The 22,362-nt window shown below is 55.7% G+C and overlaps 1 protein-coding gene across 1 annotated transcript; it reads right to left on the bottom strand.

The window, feature by feature from the left end:
• Nucleotides 1-1,500: 1,500 nt before the first annotated feature.
• E2F1 (E2F transcription factor 1) lies at nt 1,501-21,649 on the bottom strand. The gene is made up of 7 exons (XM_067554489.1): nt 21,408-21,649; nt 16,115-16,205; nt 14,706-14,925; nt 12,368-12,520; nt 10,407-10,521; nt 9,743-9,938; nt 1,501-5,614 (listed from the first exon to the last, which is right to left on the bottom strand). Exons 1-7 carry the CDS (start codon nt 21,645-21,647, stop codon nt 5,364-5,366), a joined length of 1,266 nt encoding a protein of 421 aa, XP_067410590.1. The 5' UTR covers nt 21,648-21,649; the 3' UTR covers nt 1,501-5,363.
• Between the last annotated feature and the right edge of the window lie 713 nt (nt 21,650-22,362).

Here is a 22,362-nt window from a genome sequence, read left to right as displayed (position 1 = left end):
AGTTGGAAAAATAAAAGAGGGTCTTGTCACGGCAAACATGCTTCTCCACTGTTCCCAAAGCTACCCCGCCTCCTACTTTCTTTCTTGTGCAGTCAAATTTGTTTCTTCAGGCTTTTTCTGTTCTTTTACCTGCTCAGCTACAGCTTATCTAAGATCAGAAAAACTACCCTCTCTTGGGCTTTGACAATGCTGGGGAATCTTTATCTTCTTTGCTACCTCGCAAGGTAACGTAGAGTTGAACAGAGTGAAACGCTCTGATTCCCTGTGAGCAGGATTTCAGATGAGGCCTTTTGTTTTAATTATCTGTTATGCTAACTGAAACAAAGTAACTTTTTGTGACTACCTGACTTCTTGAGCCTCTGTACAAACTTCTTGAACAAGTGCCTTTGAAAACAAGCCGTAAGAGGAAAAGTTAATGTAGAGAGCAGAGCCGGGTGCCTGCCTGCAATAGCAGCAGCAGAAAGAAGCCAGCAGGTTCTGGTAGACAGGTCCATCTGTCCCTGAAGCTGCCAGAAGGCTGAAGGCCAATGGCAGAAAGAACAGATCATGGCAAAAAGAGGTTACTGGTGGGCTTCTAAGGTGGTAGCAAAAAGGTGCCACGTCCGTACAGGAGAATTTAAATTCCTGCTTGTGCTCTAAGCCCTCTCCGGTGCCACAGGCCCTTGGCCCTGCTACGTGCATTGCAGTGCACTGCAGCGCAAGCACAGCTTTTGTAATGTAGCTCCAGGCTTTCTGAACATTATTGTTATTTGTATTACCATAGCGCTCAGCCGTCATCATTGCCCAGCCCCTCGCACAACGGGGCCAGCTCAAGCACTGAAGGAAGATGCTCCTGCTCCAAAGCAGCTATTTACTCCTCCTCACTTCCTGACCGTGAGTTTGCTTCAGTAGATTGGGTACAGGACAGGACATTAGGAGACCTGGTTCTGCTCTCATGTGACTAGCAGCTGGTTACCTCATCTATGTATCTATAGAGCATCCAGCTGTATGGGGGAGATAATGAAGCTTAATCGCTTTTGTAAAGCACTGTGAGGTCTACAGGGTAGAAGCAGCAAGGTTATCCCAGAGTGAGGTGGGGGGACGGGACACACAAGGGTATTGTAATACCAGCCCCAGCTCACATGCATGACTGCAGGAGTGGCAGAGTCTGGCTGTGCTGAAGTCCATGGGACTGAAGGGAGCTTTTCTCTGCCTGTTTCCCTCTATGTGCAATAGCTTTTCAGCATGGGATGGATGGTCTCAGGCTGGTCGCCACAGACAGGTTGAGGGTCTGAGGCTCTTGCAGGAGATAGGCCAAGTGCCATAGGGCCAGCCCCAAACCCTGTGACTGCTGCTGCCCTCACTCAGCCCCTCAGGGGCTGGGCACAAGAAGAGAAGCTGGAGAGCGGTCAGAGAAATACTACAGCACTTCGGTGAGGCAGCCCGGCCAAGGCCCGGGAGGGTTTATGTGCCAGGGGCCTGCCGTGCTACCCTGAGAGAAGAACAGACACTGGCCAGGAGTTCCGAGACTCAGTAGAAATGTTTATTAAAACACAAAGCACAACAGCACATAGAGGTCGCTAAAAGGCAGTAGATAAAAGTGTGTTTCCACCTGTGGATTTGGTTGTTCAAAGACCAGGAACCGCAGTCTGGGGACACAAGAGGAAAACCAGCTGCCCAAGCAGGAGAGGCAGGACTGCCCAGGCACTTGAGACAGGAGGGGGAAACGCATCTGTTTTCTTCTGTCTTTTCTTCCCCCACCCTCAAAACATATGTTTGGGTCTTTTCTCTCTCCCCAGACCTCCCCTTCCCCAGTGTCCCAACCCCGAGATCTCTTCCAGTCCTGTAATCCCCATTGGCAGGGAGGCCTGTGCCTCCTCCCTCTTTGGAGCTGGGGAAGCATTTGTTCTGCTGTGCTTTCCATTTTATTTAACCTGACAAACCACTCCCTGGCTAAGCCTGCCTGGCTAACTCGCTGGGAAAGGGAAGCGAGGGCACAGAGACAAGTCTCCAGATATTTAGGCTGTGACAAAACTACGGATCCACCCCTCACCCCCAAAAAGAATCACTCTCTAAAAGGTTTGGTCAGTTTTTGTTCCAGTGCATGTCAGGAATGTCAAAGCAAATTGCATTAGGTTTGCATTGGGATGGGGACCCAGCTGGTCCTCCAGCCCCCAGGACAACCAGGAAGGGGACGGGCTACTAGTGCTGGGCGACAGTTCGGGCAGAATGAGATTTACTCAAGACCCACATGGAAGCAGCTTGGAGATGCAGAGTTTGGTCCATGCCAACAACATACCCATTTTCCTAAGCCTCCATCCTTGCTTTGGCCTAAATCCCCAGCTGGGATTCCGGGGACGGCTCTTCTCACAGCACTGCCAGGCCTCCAAGCAGCAGAAAGCACCCAGGAATCCCATGAGAACCCAAATATGGGCATGCTTATTGGACCCCCCAGGGATCACCCATCCCTACACTCAATAGCCAACAAGTCAGTGTTACCCTTCTGCCGCCCCCATGAAAGCTTTGGTTCACGGCCTGTGCAACTTGGTCTGCAACGGAGCTGCTGCAGAACACCTTTGCATCGGCCCTGCCCCCCTCTCAGAATCTGCTCCCGACTCAGGATCCCACTTTTGGAGCAAGGAGAAAACCAAAAACTGCACAACTGTCACTTCAGCCAGCCGAATGTGCTGCTGACTAAGCCTCCGGGCAGGGTCAGCTGCAGCTCCCTGTCCTGGGAAGTGGATTACCCATCTTCCTGAGATTGGGGTGGCTCCAGGACTCGTGCAGCTGAGGGGGTTGCTGGAGGGGTCATCCTCAGCTCACAGGTGCTTATAAGCTTTGGTGCTGCAACCTCACAACCCTACAGGAGTTTGCGCCATGAGTACTTACCTTCTCTGGTCTACTCAGGCAGCTGGTAGCAGTGTAGTTCAGGCACAGGAGAGAAGAGGGGGCATGCTTTACCTGGCAGAGCCAGGTCCAGTTAAGACGCTTCCAGCCTGCATTCCCCATGCACCCAAGACTCCCATTAAACTAGCAGGAGACTGGAGTGCACATGATCAAATGCCAAACTGGCCTCTCCCGCCAACTGGCAGGAGGGGGCCCTGCAACAGAAAGGGCCAGGTCTGTGCATCTTATGAAAGACTGGGTGAGCGAGCGCACGGCATGGGCACACTGTCGCCACTGCGCAGCGTGAGGAAACTGAGGCAGATTTGAGCTCTCCCCGCCCAAAGGATCCCTCTTTCTTTATAAGTGAGAAAACCCCCTCCCAGGCCAGGCCCTTGTCTCCCAGATTTCTCTGGTAAGGGAGGCACAGAGCACACAGCAGCCATGCTGGCTGCCATCCTACCGATGCCCAATGGACGGCTAGGCACGGAAGGGTCTGATTTGGTCACCACCACTCGGCATGGCACAAAACCCTTCAAGGTTTCCCTGGAGCCTGCTTTGCTTTTCCTTTCCATTTCTTCCCCCCTCACTTCCCTTCCAGAACTAAGCTGCTTCCACTGCACGTCCCCCTGGCATCTCCAGGAAGAGATTCCTTCCTGCCTGTCAGACAAGGCTGCTACTCGTCTCCAGTCTACAATAAATAGCCCGTTCAGCCCACCAGCGCCACTTCCCACCAGTCACACATTCTACCCCACAGACACTACGACACCCTTCTTTCTGGCCCAGTAGCTAAGCTCCAGCACCCCTTCACCTACCAGCAGGCTTTGCAAGTGGTTTGTACGAAAGGAGCTCTGCTCTGCATTTAATAGCTGGGACGCTAACTTAACAGAGCACAAAATGGCTTCCTTCCCCCCACTGCTCCCACTCCTGGCAGTCGCCCACTCGGACGGACACGCACACACGCACACACACAGAGACCCCTTCCAGAAGCCTCACATGGAGCTTCTAGTCCATATAAATAATAAATAAACTGCACTTGCCATCTGGAAATCTCACAGCGCTTTGCAATGGGGACGGGGCAGTATCCCAGGCTCTGTTTGGCAGGGGGAGACAGAGGCACCGGGAGATTAGATGACATGCCCTGTGTGTCTCAGCACATCTGTGGCACAGCTGGGAACTGAATCCTAGCCTTGCATCAGGACCACTAGACCACAGCAGCTGACTCCCACTCCGAAACAAAACCCTCTCAGCGCTAAGAGCTCCGCCCTGGAAAGCATCACGCTATTTACCTCCTGAAATGATCTCCGCTCCTCGCAGAGCGCCAATTCCTACAGGAACTCAGCTCAGCTGCACACATTCCACCTGGGAAATCAAAGCTGTCCCCAGGGGGACAAAAAAAACTCATAAAATAAATAAAATCAACCTACACAGGACTCTCCTTAAAGCTCGAACAAGGAACCTTTGCGAACCAAGAGCCAGCATTGTGCCGTCTCTGGCCTTAGCATGCCTGTCCCCAGTCAGACCCAGGCGTTCCCCCAAGGCCGGTCTGGGAACTGCAACTCTGCACGTTTCTGCTCTTTCATTGGGAGCCAGAAAGTGGGGCTCTGCCACAGGCGGCTGGCTGCTAAACAACCCCCCTTGTTGAAGCATAAGCCAGAACCCCCATCTAGTAGCTCGCCGGGTCACATGCACTACCACGGGACAGACATACATATACACATTGGCTCCCCTGTACCCCACACCAGCCTGGCATTCCTCAGCAGGCCCCTTACGCTCTGTCACTACTATTTACATTCCTGAACGAGGGCATGCCTTGCCCGCCAGAGGCCAAGAGCCAGCTCACCACCATGGGGACTGCTCTGGCCTGCAGGAAAATACCTAGGCCACGGGGAATCGGCACAAGGTTGCATCTAAGCCAGGGGGTGCGCGTCTCCCGCTGCCCATCCCACAACAGAGCAGAGCAAAGCCCCGTTGCCAGGCAGGTACCCTTCAACTGTTAAGGCGAGAGGGGGGCGGACCCGGCTCCTGCAACAGGAGGGCCATACCAGGCGCTGCAGCTCGAGCGAGGGGCCTGCCTGCGACCACGGGAGCTCCTGGGCAAGAGTGGAAGGTGGCAAGGAGAGAATAAGTTAAGCGGCCTTTGTTACTATGGCAACGGCCGCAGAGGCTATCCCCACCCGGGCATGGACCGCGATGCAGAGACCTCCGCAGGGGGAACAGGCCCATGGAGGAAAGGCACGTGCGTGAGGTGGGAGGCAGTGGTGCCCCATGTCCCCAGGAGAGCGCAGGGCACGGTGGGGAGAGGCTGTGGGTCTTCCCACTCACACCCCTTCCGGCAAAGCCCACCCCCCCCGCCCTTCACCATCGCATTCACCGCCCACCACCCCCGTTTGGTCCAGCCCGTCTCCAGCGCATCTGCTCCCGAGCCGCCTCCAGCCCCGGAGCTGGGGTCAGCCGCAGCACTGCATCGGGACGTGGCACCCAGGAGCAGCCGGAGGCGGTCAGAAGTCCAAGGGCGCGAAGTCCCCAAAGTCACAGTCAAAGAGCTCGCTGATGCCCTCGCCCTCCTCCAGGCCGAAGTGGTAATCCTGGGGTTGGGGTGGAGACAGGTTGATGAACTCATCCGGGAAGAAGCTGGAGAAGTCATCCTTGTTCTGCTCCAGCAGTGCGTCCACGGAGGCCAGCGGCGAGAGACTCACATCATCAGCCGCACACTTCAGCGGTAGCGCGTTCTCCCCAGGCAGGAGGGGCTCTGCAGAGACAGGCAATGGGTCACTGGAACAGGGCGTGCAGAGCTGAAGGGCAGCACATTGGAGTAACACACCAGACTACCAGCCCACCCAGCACCGTCCCAGCCCACGGGAGCTACAGCATCATCTCACTGGGCCACCAGCACCCCAGGGTTACTGCATCATCCCACCAGCCTCCTGCCCCCTGCCCAGACATGTTTGATCACGGGTGAAAGCAGGAGTGCTCAGGGCTAGTGTCCAGGCCACACAGACAGCTCTGACCCCAAGAGCTCACTACCTACAAGCAGGTCCTTGAAAGACAGGCTGGCCCTCGTTCATGAGCGAGCAGCAGCCAGCCCACCCACCCAGCCGAGACACCAGAGCCCTGCGAGCTGCTGTTGGCTTCCTGCGCACAGGACCGCAGATTGCTACCGGGGAAAAAAATCACCCAGCCCCCAGGGAGTGCTTGTGGGCTCTGCCAAGAACACAGCTTTGGTTTAAAACGTTTTAATACAAAGTGTCTCACATTAGCACCTGTCAATACTTCAGCAGAGCCCTGTTAATTCGCAGCAAGGCGAGGGGCCAGACCTGGGACAGCCCTGACCTTTGGGAGCTCAGCCCTGAGTCATTACTCCACAGCTAAGGTGCGTTCCTAGCTTGAATTCTAGCAGCACAACAGCAGGGCAGGTGACTGCTCTTCAGAACGGCCGTGCCAGGTTTCGCGGGCTAGCTGCCAGACTTCCTCTGCTGGGGGAAGGTTATGGAGAAAGCTGTGCCACACGCTGGTTTGCCATTACCCAGAGTGGTAGGTGGAACAGCTTAAGCAGAGGTGCTGCCTCAGAGCTGGGCAGCTGCTTTCCTGCCTCTCCGATACTCTCATGTGGGGCATCGAGTGGATTCTCCCCTGCTCCATAGGTGCGCAAAGCCCCTGAGGGAGGAGGCAGCAAGGCAGTCAGGGCTGTGGATGGAGCAGTTTCTTGGCTCTCCTAAGAACAAGCTGAGCCTGGGCAAGGGTCCATCCAGGTAAGACGGAGGCGCTGCCAGTGGCCTGGGGCAGCGTCCAGACCAGACCGCAGCCCTGGCATTCGCCCAGCCAGTGGAGTTGGTTTCCACACCTTTGGCTGGGAAGGAGTCGAGGGACCCATGGCTGCTCTGAGAACAATCCTGACCGAAAATGTCCTTTTTGGTGGCTGGCTGGGCAATCAGCAGCCTTCCCTTCTGTATGCCACCCAGCGGCAGTGACCCAGAATAGCTGCCTCCACGTTAGGCCACGGCCACAGGCACAGCAGAGCAGGCAGATGCTGCAGGGCCCCGCCCCGCCCCGGGAGCCTGTTACCGCGCTGCTCATGTTTGCAGGGACAGCTAGAGATGTTCCTTCAGACCTGATGATCCGAACGGTTTGCCCCCCTGAAGCCACTGGGATGATCAGTGCTGTGACCTATGCCCCTAGCCCTGTGGTCGTGCTCCCTAAGGAGACCAGGGACACGTGATGGGGAGCCTGTTTCAGACCTATCCTGGTGATGTGTTAGGAGCTTGAACCCCAGACAGTCCCTAGGACACGGTACATGTTAACCTGCTGCTTTACACAGGAAGGACAGCCCTGACCTAGGAGATGCTGTTCTGGATTGGGCCAGGACCAGCCAGCCCAGTATCCCAGCTCTGACAGTGGCCTGCACCAAACTGCTCCCAGGTAAAGGTACAATTGCCAATTATGGATGGATTTGCCCAAAGGGAAGTTTGGTCTTATGGTCTTAAAACCCCCAACTCTGATCAGCAGATCTCAGAGGAGCACAGTATCATCATCCCCATTTTATACATGGGGAAGCTGAGGCACAGTGCGGGGCCATGACTTGCCCAAGGTCACCCAGCAGGTTGGTGGTAGACCCAGGACAAAACCCAGGTCTCTGAGTCCCAGTCCAGTCCTCAACCCGCTAGGCCTCATTGTCTGGGATTTGGATGCCTTCGGTTTTTATACATGATCTGAGCTAACACAGCAGTGCACGTCCTCATTATCCATTAAGGGGTCTAATCCCTTTCTAAGTCCTGCTAAACCTTGCTAAACTCCTGACCTCGTTACCATCTTGTGGCAGCAAGTCCTGCCGGCCAGTTTGGCATTGTGGGAAGTAGTATTGCTTTTCATAGGTGCTAGATTTGCCTTTCAGCACCGGTGAATGGCCCTCCAGTCTGCCACGGAGCAATAACCTTCTGCTAACGTGGTGCCTAGCACTGATCAGCTCAGACAGGAGGGACTATCCACCAGTCCCTGCTCCCCAGCCCACGTTCACACTGGCCTTTCCTGGTATTGTCACAAGGCAGATGGCGGTCTCATCTAGCGTTCGCTGTCACCAGCAAGACACATGTGCCACGGGTGAGATACAGGCGGCTGGGGATCTTCCACATCGCACCTCTTCACCCAGCATATTCTCTCAGCATATGAGAGGACGGCTCCCCTCTGCCCCTAGCAAAGGGAAGCTCCAGCACACATGCAGCTCAGCATCACTGCAGGGCCGCGTGCCAGGCTCCCAAGCAGCCGGCTGTCCAGGTGGAAGCAGAATGAGGGAGACAACAGCAGCCCCTGGCTAAGTTGGGATGGGGAGAGGGAATCTGGGCCAGGCTACAACAGTCAGAAAACTGGCCCAGAGCGTTGCCATCTCCCCACTCCCAAAATACCATCAGTGCGTCTTCGCTAGTTTGGCTCTGAGCCAGGCTGCAGTGAAGGACAGAGGATGGGGAGGCAGGGACCCAGCCAGACACCCCTCAGCCATGAGCACAGGTCTGGGGCCTGGCCCCACACCAGTCTGTACCTGGGATAAGCGTAGCTTGTGATTTCGAGGGCAAGGCAGGCAGGCTCCACCCAGGAGTGACCTAACCTGGCCAAAACACATGCACCAGGGGTGGCTCAGGTAGAGCCGAGCTGGGGACCAGCTCCACCATTATACACACAGGCCTTGGGAAACAGCAGCTGGGATCCCAACAGCCTCGTGCAAGCCGTGCTACAGCTCAGGCATCGCTTCCGTTCCACTCCCAGGTGGGAGCTTCCAGCACCAAGGGGCGTTTTCAGAGCTGACTTAGGAACCGGTCTCCTCCCAAGTCTCAGCGGAGGAGCTGTGATTTATGGCTCTGACTAAACCTGTTTGGCCATTTGAGTCATCCAAGTGGGCGGGCAAGGGCTGGGACCCAGGCCAGGTCCTCTCCCAGAGCCGCAGCAAATCCGGCCGCTGTGCTCTGACCCGCCAGGCATGGCCTACTAGTCATGGACACCAGACACCAGTCACTCAGACCCTCCCGTGCCTGCAACATCACCACTGATACAATACACAACTTCCATCGGCAGCTGCCACCCCACAGCGCAATGGAGGCAGGATTTCCCTCTGGCCTCATCCAGTCTCTGTATATTTACTACACGGAGTTTCTGGTCTGCGAGACCCTGTGAAGCGAAGCTCAGCAGCATTTTGCCTGGCTGGCAGGAGCACGATTAGCTCAGTCCAGGGGTTCGCAACCTTTACGGCTCACGGGCCACAGATACCATTTTTACAACCCTGAAGGGTCACCGGTCTCTGCCACACACACTTCAGTCAGAAGAAAGGAGTTCAGCATGGAGGCTGCCTCCCTCCTCACTGATCTCCCATCCGCCCGGCTGCAGCAGGGAAACTGCACCCGTCCTGTAGCCCCATGTGCTACATCTGGGACCGTAGGCAGTGGCTCCCTTCTGCAGCCAGGGGGATGGAGGATCAGTGCTCTCCTCCCTCTGGCTCTAGCAGGGACCCCAGCACCTATGGACCCAGGTGCAGTGCTTCGCTGTGCTCCCTGCTACAGCCAGGGGGAGGGGAGCACTGATTCTCCATCCCCTTGCCTGCAGCCAAAAGCCTACACCACTCTTGTAGCTGTATGACAACGTGCTCCGCCTGGGTCCTTAGGCGGCGGCTCCCTATGCAGGCAGTGGGAGTGGAGCAGCAGGCCACTTTGAAAGGCCCCACGGGCCACAGGTTGGGAATCACTGGATTGGTCCAACCCTGCAGCTCCATCAGCTCCCACCCGCCACTGGGTCCCTTGGCCTTCGAGCCCTCCACGGTCCCAGCACACTCCTCTGGCCAAGGAGCAGGCTCTGAACAGTGGGGAGGATGCCCCGCGCCCAGACACACCTTGCTCACCGCGCAGCAATGGCAAGTTCACATCCTGGGAAGGGTGCAGAAGTGGGGACGCGGTTGCCTGAGAAGAGCTGGGGGACGATTCCTCAGCAGTCGCTTTGAGAGGACTCTTGACCGGGCTGCAGACCCCAGAGCTGTCTTCTGGGCACAGGAACACGTCAATGGGGCCCTGGGTGCTTTTCAAGGAAACCTGGAAAGCCTGGCAGAGAAGAGCAAGAACAGCTTGCAGCAAGGAAACACGGACTTCATGGGCTTGCCAAAGGCAGACAGCGCTTACAGGAACTGGGAGTCCTACAGCTGCACCAGCTCACCCGAGATCCAGACAGCACAGCCCTCCCAATTTCCACCGGCCCCCAAAGGGAGAGTGAGCCACAGAGCAAGCACCGTGGGTCATTTGGCCCGACAAGTTCAGGAGAACAGCCCCACATGGGGTATTCGGGCCCCTACTGCAAAGGGAGCACAGGCAACGTGAAGCGACCCAGACTGCCACGGTTCAGGGGAGAGAGTCGGGTGAGCAGTTCACAGGGCAGGAAGGTTTATTGCCCCCGGCTGATTCAGCTGCCTACAAACAGGGTGGGGAAGCTGGCTGCAGACAGAAGGTCCCCAGCACCGCATCGGGAAGAGCTGCGATGGGAAGGAGTGGGGGGGAGAGAGGGGAAGGGCTTACCTCTGCTGGGTCTGAAACTTGCAGCTGGGTCTCTGGAGGGGCTTTTATCACCATCACCATTTGCTCGGAGGGGTCCGCAATGCTGCGGAGATCTTGGCAGGTCACGTAAGCGGAGGTACGCTCGGTCAAGGAGCATTCATGGGAAGGCTGGTTGGTGGCTGGTCCCTTCCAGAGACAGCTTTATGAGACAGGCACAGTTGCTAGCAGGACTCAGGAGCCAGGGAATTGCCAGAGCCTAGCCACAAGCAGCTGTCAAAGCACTGAACTCCCACAGACCAGGCAGTGACCTACTCCCGGCTGTGCAGTGACTGGGACAGAGGGGCACCTCCGAGGCTCAAAGCTTGGCATGTTCGACTGCACCCGATGCAGGAACATCCTAGGCTCCCCGGTGTTATAGAGATGCTCATGTCTGTCCCACGCCCCACCTGATACCTGGGTGGTCATCACTGGTCCCAGGTATCCATTGCGTAACTATGGCATCTCCACACACACAGGAACTGAGCTTTAAGGCTACCTGTCCTCACCTACGTGTCCCTGTCCAAAGCCTATAAACTCCTTCTGCAGAAGCCAGAATTTGTCCCGGTCACACAGCACAAATCATTCAGACAGACGCCTGAGGTACCCGGTCCAGAAGCCACTCATATCCTGTTGCCTTAAGTCTGTGCCGGGGGTTCAGGCAAGGGATTCGTGATTTAAGCACACTGGCATTTGCAGAGGCCTAGATGCAGCATTCGTGCATTGCAATACCAGCTGCAGTCATGAACTTCTGACAACTGCAGCACTTGGGTTGCACAGTAGATGAGAAATCAGGTAGCAGACAGGGGATGGGGAATTAGTAGAACACCAGACAGATCAGGTTGCCTACAAGGGTGAAACTGAAATGATCTTCCATGTGACTCTGAATAGCGGCTGCTTGCCAAGGACCTAGAGCAATGGCTTTACCCCATCTCCCATCCTCCACTAACAAGAATGACTCCTCTGCATAGAAACAGCAGCCCACAGATCGCAATGTGAACCGTGGCACGCAACAACCGTGAGCCATGAAAGAGAAGAGTGGAAATGGCATGTGGCTTGCAGGGGAGCATGCAAACACACCCGTGGAGCCCCAGAAGCCTACAGGAACCCTCACTGCAGACTGGCCAGCACAGGGGAAGTATCTAGCCCCAGATGCTTCAAATTCCTCCAAGCTTTACAAAACCTTGAGGTGAACAGAGATGTTTCCATGACACAAGAGATCTAAATACCAGCAATTCTGGCTTGAGCCCCACAACCTGCCTCCCCTCCTCCCAGCGTTCATAGCCCAGACACTGCTGAACCAGGAGGCAGAATGGAAAGGATTTGCCCACACTGAGCTAAATGCAAAGAGTGAATCAGCAGGATAAACCAGGAGGAGTCCAAGCTCTGAAGCCCTTCTCCACTTGGGGTCATCAGTGTCAGGTAGAGAGACTAAGACTTTTTAGCTTTCCCCCTTTAAGGCTAGATCAAGTTACCCATTTCCCCCCGTCTGGGAGTCAGCGGGTGTCACTTGAACTGGGACAACAGACAGCTCTGCACGGTTTGAACGAGATGGTCAGTGGAGACCGTACAACAGCCAAAGCAACGATCGCTGGGCTTCACTCACACCACAGCGCATGCTCCCAGCCACACAGAGCAAGGAACGCAATTCCTGCACCCCACTGCTGGTCCTGAAGGTGATGATGAGCGGGCCCTCTAGCCCCACCTCATGCCAGCTATCAGAACTGTCTGCCAGGCACAGGGTTTTCCAGCAGCTCAGCAGGGAGGTAGCCCAGACAAGACACCACCACCCACCCCTGGAAGAGGCCTCCCTTAGCCTGGCAAATTGAGCCCCTGGAGACTACCTTGCAGCGTGGGACCCGTGCAGCTATTAGAACAGGCCCTGCAGCTCGCAGATCTCACTGTGTATCAAAGTGGCTCCCTCAGCCCCACTCAGACAAGGATATTGCTGATTCTCAGGATCCTCCGTGAGGAGCTTGAGCTGGATGGTGCACATCTGAATGAGGTCATCCAGCTGCCGCTCAGCCACCTGAAGGTCATGGATCTCCTTCTCCAGCACCTGGCATTTACTGGTGCTCCCCACAGCAGACTGGCTGCCCCTAGGAAACAGAGCACACAGGTCAGTCGTGTGCAGGTTCAGGCTGCCTTTACTCTTGCTACGTACCAGGGCATTCTGCAGAGCGGTCCTGGGCATGGGTGTGCACCCAGTAAGGTGGGCAGGCCCCCGCCGTAGCCACCTGCCTCCTTACTGCACCCATTCTGCATCCCCGTGCCACACCTACACACACACGTGAGGCTGTGCTCTCTGGCAAGACCCCTTTGTCAGCTGGCAAACCAGGAAACACAGCCACGAAACAGAGAAGGGTGAGGCAGGGAATCCCATCTGTACAGTGGCCATCTGGGACCAGTCTGACAGGCCCAAGACAGAGGCCTGGGGAAGAGGCTCCAGCTAGCCAGACCCAGAGGGCCATGGCCACTATCTGTTTTCAGTCACACCCAGGGCGCTAAGTGCCTCTCAACACAAAGGAAAGCGCAGGCCTGCCCTGAAGCACAGGCCCACATCCCCTCCCTTATCACTGTGTCCTCCTCACCCCCAAACACAGGGTCCCCACTGCCACCATTCCAAGCACCTGCCTTCCCCAAAGGGCAGCGACTTTGCACCACAGCATCTTGAGTGAGTCTCTCCTTCCCTCTCCAGCCCCACGGCTGCGCGCTAGAGGCTAGCCTCAATACTCATTCACCCTGGGGGCAGGCACAGCCTCCTCTCCTGCCCTGCCAGCCTCACCATGGAGGCGACGCTGCCAGCCTGAGAGGGAACAGTCTGGAGCTAGCCTTGAAACTCAGATGCTGCCGGTGCAAATGCAACAGCCACGCGTGATGCAGGCCTGTTGGAGCCTGGAACTGACTACAGAGCTCCAGCCACGGGCAGACGTCTGACCACCAGTTCAATAGAGCCATTCTCCAGGGCTCTGGACCCAGCCCCTGTACCCATGATTGTAGGCAACAGATTTGAGCCACTGCTTTAAAACACAGACCAACGTGTTTCCCCTTAATGTACGGCTCTGATTTGGGAGTGATGGGGGGGCTTAAGTGGATTCTGATTTTAGTCAAAGTCACTCTGAACCAACAGCTCCTCAGGCTGACGGGGTTAAAGCGTATCAGCATCAGAGCCAATGGATGAATGCAGCCAGAGTCCTCACAGGTTGCCTTCAGTCCAGTGCTCTAGCCCGATGAACTTTCAGCAACAGGTTGAGCCAGCCTCAAACCCACAACCTTCAGGGTTGTATCCAAAGGCTTTAACCATTCCGCCCCCACACTCAAATGTCTGAGCTCAGGGCAAGGCAAATTAGGACTCTTTTAAAGAGCGTTTTCTGTAGGAAACATTTTTTAGGTTAAGGCACTGGGCTGAAACTCAGATCTGGGTTTAATTCCAGGCTTGGTCGCAGACTCCCTGTGAGACTCTGGACAAATCACTGCCCTGTTGTGCCAGTTTCCCCATCTGTAAATGGGGATAATACCAGCTCCGCTCCCAAGGAGGTTGCAAGGCTTGTTGTGAAGCTCCTTGAGGCTTCAGACAGCAGGCATCTGAGGACAGCAAAGGGTTGTTCATGGATCAGCAAATTGTGGAGTTATGTACAACTGGCCCCTTCAAAAGTCCAAACTCCCAGAGAGGAATTCCCAGAGAACTCGGTGGAGGAAAATGAAAGGGGAAGAAAACAGTCACTTCTGTGCCCAATGGAAGCACTTTCACATGGTAAGAACAGTACATTTGGAGCATTTAAATGTACGTCCAGAAAATGCAGCCATAACCTCGTGCCCTATAGCCTCTGACCCAGGCTCTGTTAAGGAGCCTCCCAGCTTTGGAGAACTGCACCAGTTGAGATCACACAGCGACCTGTGCATCTGACTGGTGCAGGCCGCATTTATCTCGACAGGTTGGGAATACTAAGTGTGAAGGGGAGCCTAAAGGTACATCTACATGGAGAGCAGGAACCTGTGGCAGCGAGCCTCAGAACCCACGTCTACAGGCTCGAGCTACAGCGCTAAGAACAGCTGTGCAGAGGTTCGGGCTAGAGCATGGCTCTGACACGCACCTTGTTCCCTAGGCTACAGAGTCCAAGCTCTCGCCCGAGGCCATAGTGCATAGAGCTGGGCTCGGAGACTCACTGCTGCAGGTTTCCGCTTGCCATGTAGATGTACTTCAAGAGCCCCGACCAGCTGCAATCATGCTAGCTGTGCTGGACGGTGGCCAGGCACAAAGAAGAGCTTGGCAGTGGTACGTACAGCCACTGGATGTTGTTCTTGGATTTCTTGGTGATCAGCTGGATGCCCTCCAGGACGTTGGTGATGTCGTAGATCCGCCTCTTCTGCACTTTCAGCACCTCCGCTGCCCAGTTGAGATCCACCACCCCATCCGGTGACTGGCTTAGCAGCTCCAGGAACCGCTTGGTGGTCAGGTTCAGAGAGGTTTCATAGCGGGACTTCTCCCCAGGAGATTTCACACCTGCCATCAATTAAAGTTGCTTGTTTCAGATTTATGGACACATGACAATACAAAAGCTCAATGAGGAGTCCTCCTTCTGCACACCCGCCTGGCGCCTTCTGGGAAGGGGCTCTGAGCCCAGCTCCAGATTTACTCTAACATCAGGATTCAGTGTGACCCAGTTACACAGAGTTATATTTTCTTTGCCATTATGTACTGGTTTAACCTCTTTACTCCCAAATCTAAATGGGTATTAGCGAGACTCATTTCCATTTGATATCTGGACATTGGCGCACAGTGGGATCTATCTCCTTGCCATCGCAATCTTTTGCTTACAGTCCTTCAGCCAGTTTTCAATCCCTGCGACAACACCCAGAGCCAAATCAGTTACTGCTTTAGCAACCCAAGTCCAGCCCTGTGCCATCAGCAACATTCCCTTTACAGCCACCTGAGACGGAGCATTGCCTCTCTGGCCTTCACGTGCTGCACATCCACTACTGAAGTCCAGCCCCTCTGCAGGGCAGCTTGGCACAGATCTGGGCAGTTTGTCTGCCCAGGCGAGGCTTGTGATCACAGGCTCTGCACATAGCGGGTTAATTCTGCTGCCGGGAGTTAATATCATGGCATGAAACAAATGCTCCAACGGGCTCCCAAGAGCTCTAGCCTACCATGGCAGACCAGAAAGCATGAAGCAGCATCACCAGCACCAGAAAGAACCCCAGAACCCAAGCCCAATTCCAGAGATACGTGAAACACGACTAAGAACTTGCAGCTTGATTCCTGGACAGGCAACTGGAAAGCTCAAGCCAGAATGGGCGGTGCGGGAGACTCAGCTGCTGAGGGCACGCATGTTTCATGGTTAACCCACAGAGCAGGGCAAGCAGAGCAGGACTTAACACTCAAGAGGCTTGAATTTACACCCACTGCCCTTTACTAGAGCTGGGCTGGCTCGGGAAGTCCTAGAGCCAGCTCTGCTCCAAGCAATGGAACAGGCCAGAGGCTGTAGTGGGAAAAGGGGAAAGTGTTGCAGCACCACAGACCCTGATCTCCTCCTGAGGGCAACAGACTCCATGCCCCATGGTCCCAACCACCACAGCTCAGCTCAGACGTGAAGCTGGGGATTCGGTCCCATTAGCCCTTCTGGGTGGGGGATGCAGCGGCTGGGTAAGGGCTCTGAATCAGGAGAGGCAGCAGGAAGCGATACCTGTACCTTTGCCAGGGTTTTTCACTTTGCCTCGGGATGTCTGGATGCTCTCTGCTATGTACTGGTGATCAGTCTCCAGATCCAACTTCCTCTTCACCTGCAAGAGAAGGAAGGCTTGTGAAGAAACACGATGCCACAGAGCACCTCCCCCTCCAGATTACTCCTAGAGCTGAGATCCAGCAGGGACAGCCACTTTCCTTCCAACTGAAAGCTCTGGCTATCTGTCAGCTGTTGGCTGGCCTTGGCAATATGAGTTTGGTCTCAGGCTAGTTCCCAGTGGGCAAGTGTCTATGGCAGAAGCCACCATCACGCTCAGCAGCTGGGCTGGTGGGTTCAGCAGAGAGCAGCATGGCTCGGCCGACACTGAACATCGAACGTTAACAGAGCATCACTAGACTTTGCATCATGGAGCCAAACCACCACCCCCGGAGCAGTGAGAGTGGCCAGCTCTCCCTGGAGTGGGAGCAAAGGCTTTTAGATAAAGCCTTGAACTGCAGGCCAACCGAAGGGAAAGCCTACACACCAGCCAAAGAGCAGGGCAAGAGCAATGCCTGCGGCAGGGAGACTACTTGCATCAGCATGGCAGTAAGAGACTCCCATCTACCTGGGAGGTCGCTGCCCCCCGTGCAGTGGTTGGTTAACAGCATCTCCCAGACATCTACCAGTCCCGGGCCAGGCAGCTCCTTTCCCTCCCTGGCCGCAGAGCGTCCTCCAAGCTGCACGTGCCAGGTCAGCATGGAGGGGAGCCAGGGATGCTGCACTGGGCCGGGGCAGCACGTGGCCAGGGCTGCAGACAGTCCCAGGCAGAGCTGAAGCCACGTGATGGTGGGAGTTGGGTAGCGGGTTGCCTGAACAACTGAGCCTCCCACGAGGAGCCAAAGCCAAGCCGGTAGGGGGAGGCAGGAAGGGGATGGCCTCTGTGGGGAGTCATCCTCTGCTCCCTCAGGCCTCCGCTACTGCCACCGTCTTCCTCCCAGCTCCCCTTCTCTCTCCCGGGCCCCCCGCTTTGTCAGGGCTCCAGCACAGTTTGTTAACTCTATGTCGCAGGCGTCCTTGCTGTAAAGTTTCCACAATTCACTCCATGCTCAAAAAGCAAAGGTGCTGAGGGCACACTGTGGGGCCACCTCCCTCAGCAGCCTGTCTCCCTGGTGCTGAGACGCAAAGGCCCCCCAGAGGGCGGAGAGGATGCTTTTCTGCCTCCATATGACTATTGATACCAGCCTTTCGAATTGCACGCTGGTTACACACCCTATCTCAGGGATTTCCACGGCACCCATCACCATAGCGTCCAAGTGCCACTCGTGAACTGGGCATGCAACAAGCACCCACCCTGCCATCGCGACTCTCTTCCCCCTTCCTCTTAGGGACTCTGGCGACTGGCATTATCAACACTCTTCCTCGGACATCCGGCCTTCAGTTCTGTCTCAGGTTGCCACTCAGTGGAAGTAGCAGGTATTGTGAAGGCCCATGGCCAGCGATGCAGCAAGGGGCAAGGCTCTATCACAGCTCAACAGCGATGAGAGTTCAGTGGGGAACAGATGGGGGGGAGCTTGGGGTGAGGAGCCTGGTTTTACATTTTCAGTGCTGTGGCAATACCAAGCTAGAGATCAAAATCATTTCCCATGCCCTAGAGTTGAGACAGACCCAATTAGAGAAGACACTGCACTGGCTTCTAAGCACATCTGAAGGTTGCACTATTCCTCCAGAGTCTCAGAAATCTGTCAGCAGCATCTCGACACCAGCCTTTTGGGAACACTGCAAAACCAAGGAGTCCTTGCGAAGAAGAGATGCTTCAGAGAAGGGGAAACCAAAATAGGGCTGGGAGACATTCGCCCACTTGCTTCACACAAGCAGCAGCTGTGAGAGTGAGCTGGGACAAGTGCTGGGTGTCTGATAACTCATCATGCTGCAAACGCCCAGTCTGAGTCACCCACCTAGCAGCCGGCAATCTTTTCTGCTGTTCTCCCATAGCACAATCCCTTTGCTTCCATGCACACCACAAAGGTTCGGACAGTATTACCCATAGAGACCCAGTGTACGTCTACACCGCAGGTGCTGCTGCGTCAGGCTCCACGGACCGATGCAGCGGGATCGATCGAGTGGGCAGTGGAGACTTGCACAATCGATCCTGGAAGTGGTCTCTGGCCAATGCAGTAAATCCACCCACCCCAGAAAGAGTAACGCTGCGTCGGCCGGAGGGCGTTTCCTATTGATGCGATGCAGTGGTGACGCCGCAGTAAGGGAAAGTTAGTAAGTTGACAGGAGACACACAAGCAATGTACTGAAACTCGCGTATCTCCCGTTGACGCCACCAGCCGTGTAAACCAGGCCCCAGTCTGCACGTCTTTCACTGGGTGTCTTATTCAGTTACTAATGGGATGGGACTTGTTAGCAGGAGGAAGAGCAGGTGGGTCTTTAACGGGTTCCCAGCTCATGTGCTGCGCAAAAAGAGATCCCAACTACAACCCAACTGGGGAATCAAAGCTTTCCAGGATAGCCCCAAGCGGACCATCTGACTTGATCATCCAGCGGTGCCAACAGGCAAAGCTCCATCTAGGGCCAACACTCCAGCTACCCGCCTGGGAAGCATGTGTAGGCAGGAAAAGTTGAAGGCTCAAGAGACCTTTAAGACTTTACATATTGTAACTGCACCTGCCTCTAGCCTCATCTAGCACAAGATGGTCTGGTTCATGAAGGAGACATTTGGGGAGGAGGAGGAGACTCGGTAATTGGGGCCTCTTTTATTACTGCAGGGGAACAGCCTGACAATACAGAAACAGATGGTTGAGACAACTCCCTCCTGCACAAAGGCCCAGTGATGCGTACGTGGCAGGAAGCAACTGAACTTGAGTGACGGAAGAGTGAGCGAGCGGTGGCTCACGCTACCCTAGACAGCTGACAGTCAGGTTAAGATACCTAAATCTCAGGCACTGCTGAGAAGCACCCTCTGGGCACGCAAAACAAGAATTCTGCCCCCATCACTCACACAGACTAGGGTGTTCAGAACTTCGGTGCCCCCCCGGCGCCAGGCTGCAGCCCTGCCAGAGCTGCTAGTGCAGAACAGCCGTGAGGCACGGGGCTGCTGATTGCTTATTAAAGAACCAGAGCTGGACTGTTTCAGAGGAAACTCCCGAGCACTTTGTGAACAGTGGGGAGAAAAGCGGCCCAGGTGTTGGGATTTCACAAACAAGGGCCCTCCAGGAAGCTGCAGTCCTGTCGCCCAAACCAGCAGCGCCTCCAGCACCGAGGACCATTCACTCCCTTCTCCATCCCCACCGCCTCTTTCCCCACGAGACACCAAACTCAGAAAACTCATTCTGGTTTCCTGACCCAAAACAGCAGTGCCAACAGTTAAAGAAAAGGATCAGCTGTAGGCCCCTCAAAACTACAGCGATGAGCCTCTGCAAGAGGGCATGTTTAACTAGCAGAACATTCTGTGGCCTTCTCCTCCATCCCCAGCCTCATTTCTACTGAAATGAAAGCCTGGGGATTTTACGCCGGGACAGGTAATGGTCCATCTAGGCCGGGATCCACTCGCTTACCATGGCCAATGCCAGATAAATCCCTTAAAATCCCCGTAAGTGCACATAACAGTGCGCAAGAAAGATCCCATCATCAAACAGTCATCTGGAGGAGAACTGCATGCCCTCGTCCCTTCAGCCTTGGTCTCAACGCAGATGCAAGTATAAGTCATTTAAGTGTCTAGATCGGCCTTATGAAAACAACTCAGGCAACCAAAAAAAGACTGGGAAGACTCTGCTGGTTCACCCTTGCCCTGTTAGACCTCATTTTGTACCAAGAGCTTCAAGGGCAGACTCCTGCTTGGAGCCCCATTGAAGACAATGGGTGTCTGAGGGGTGCAAGGGTCAGCCCGGCATAGCTCACAGCAGAGTCTTTATTTGTTAGATTACAGCAGCATTCAGAAGCTCCAATCACAATCAAGGCCCCCTTGTGCTGATGCTGTAGAAGAGAATCCCTGCTCCCGACAGCTTGCTCTAACAATTATTTAGAGTTACATGCCTGACAGTGTGTGTCTCCACACCCACCCACCCTGGACAAACAGAATTTGGCAGGACTCTGGCTTTAATACCCTGAAGCAGGAAGTTAAGCCTCTGCATTTAGAACACTGCAGACTACAGCCATGGATGTTAAAGGGTAATCACAACACACGGAGATCTGGGAACAATCCAAGAAGTCTGTAGAGAAAGGATCCACTTCATGGATTTAGTTCTGAAGTGGAGCTTTGAGACATATTGAGGACAGGTGTATGTCATTCTCAGAGTGCCCACCCCAATTAATAATTGCTTAGGAAAACATGCCAAGAAATCACCAGTCCTCTCCATTGTACCAGGGTATACCAGGCACTCCTAGATCAGAGAAGATTAGGGTTGGGAGGGACCTCAGGCCATCCAGTCCAACTGCCTGTTCAAAGCAGGACCAACCCCAACTAAACCACCCCAGCCAAGGCTTTGTCAAGCCGGGCCTTAAAAACCTCTATATGTTAGTGAGCAGCTAATATTTCAGAGCCAGAATTTACATGTCCTGTTTGAACCTGTTCCACCTCACTACCTCACACCATCAATGATTAACAGCAGAAATGCTGAATCAGGAAGACTCAGAAAACTGCAGTTCTGAAAACAAAGCAGCCAACCTCCCCTCAGGCCTCACTCACAGTGCTGCCGGTTCCTCCCTCATTCGGAAGCTTTATCACATGAAGCCGGAAGACCAAGAGCAGCTGCTAAACCAGGGGCAGCTACCTGGATTAACCTCATGCCAGACACTGCTGGAGCTATGACAGCTGAATGCAAAAGTGCCTTCTCTTTTAATGACCTACAAAACCGAGGCCTAGCTCATTAGAAAACCCTTCATTTTCATAAGGGCAGAGCCAGTAAGTCCAGTATCCGGGGGAATCGGGTCACCCTGCACTGAAGCAAAGTTTCTCTCAATTGCCTTTCTTAGCTTTATTCATAGGGGTCTTTATAGCATCATCACAGGAACAGACAGCATTGCCCTGCACGCTTAAAAAGCTGCCACGTTTCACACTCTCTCTCTCTCTCTCACACACACACACACACACACACACACACACACACACACTTTCAGCAGTGACCAAGAGAAAGGGAAGAGGTCGGGATAACACACACGCAGGAAAAGGAACACGCCTGCTCTCCGGCTGGCCCGGGCCTGATTTTCAGCCGGCCAAGTCCCCGCGCTTGGAGATCCCTTGGGAGTAGCGATGTTACCGAGGCGCCACCTCGCTGCCGGGCGGCTGCAATCTAGAGAGCTAAAGTGGCGTTACCGGTGGACGTCCCAGGGCCGGTCGCTGCGCCGCCGTGCCCGGCCGGGGGGCTTGCGGGGTGGCGAAGAGCAGCAGCTCGGCCTCGCTCTCCGCTTCAGGCGTGGGGAGCGCGTCAGGCGTGGAGATGATCACGATCTGCTGCTCCATCACGTGGAAGGCCCCGGCGCCCCCCAGCAGCGTCTCCAAGTCGGCCACGCAGGTACTACCGTCCGGGGCCACCCCCGGGCCATCCAGAGACATGATCCAGGAGGCGGCGGGCGCTCACATCCCCGCTCTCGGCGGAGAGTGCGGGGTCGCCCTGGCCCTGCTCCCCTGGCCGCCCCGCGAGCGCCAGGGGCTCTCCCCTCCCCTCGCCCGCCGGCAGATCCGCGCCGGCTCAGGGGCAGGGGGCCATGGCCCTGAGCAGCGGGCGCGAGGCGGCAGCCGCGGGGCGGGCCAGGAGACGGGGCTGGCGCCGGGGCGCGCGTCCCATGCTCAGGAAGGGCAGAAGAAGGCCCGAGGACGCACAGCCAGCCAGGGTCCCGGGGCGGCGGCGGGGCCGGGAGCGAAGGGCGCCTAGGCAGCGCCCCGGAACATCCAGAGACTGAGCAGCCCCTCTCCGGGGCCAAAGGGCGGCGCCACCGCAGGGCACAGAGCGGGGCTCGCCCCGCTGGGGGGTCCTTGGGCTCCCCCGCACGACGCGGCCCCGGCCCGGCGCCTCTTATTGTCCCCAGGCCCCAGCTGGTCCCTCCCGGCCCCGCACGCCTTTGCGCGCCAAATCCTTTTTGCCGCGAAAGCGGCCGGAGCGTAGCATCTGCGCTCCGATTGGCTGCATCAGCCGCTCGCCGGCGGGGAGCCGCCTCCCCATTGGCTGCAGCTCCCGGATTGATACACAGCTCCGCCTTCCTATTGGCTACGACGAGGGGGGGCCATGAGGAGGCGCGGTGACGAGAAGAACGTGCTGACAGCCGTCCAA

Source organism: Emydura macquarii, unplaced genomic scaffold, assembly GCF_026122565.2.
Source record: "Emydura macquarii macquarii isolate MOO-44397 ecotype Brisbane River unplaced genomic scaffold, CSIRO-AGI_Emac_v2 contig_1483, whole genome shotgun sequence".
In the NCBI taxonomy this organism is placed as follows: domain Eukaryota; kingdom Metazoa; phylum Chordata; order Testudines; family Chelidae; genus Emydura; species Emydura macquarii.
The sequence above is the reverse complement of the archived record's forward strand: the minus strand, read 5'-3'. Positions and strand labels throughout refer to the sequence as shown.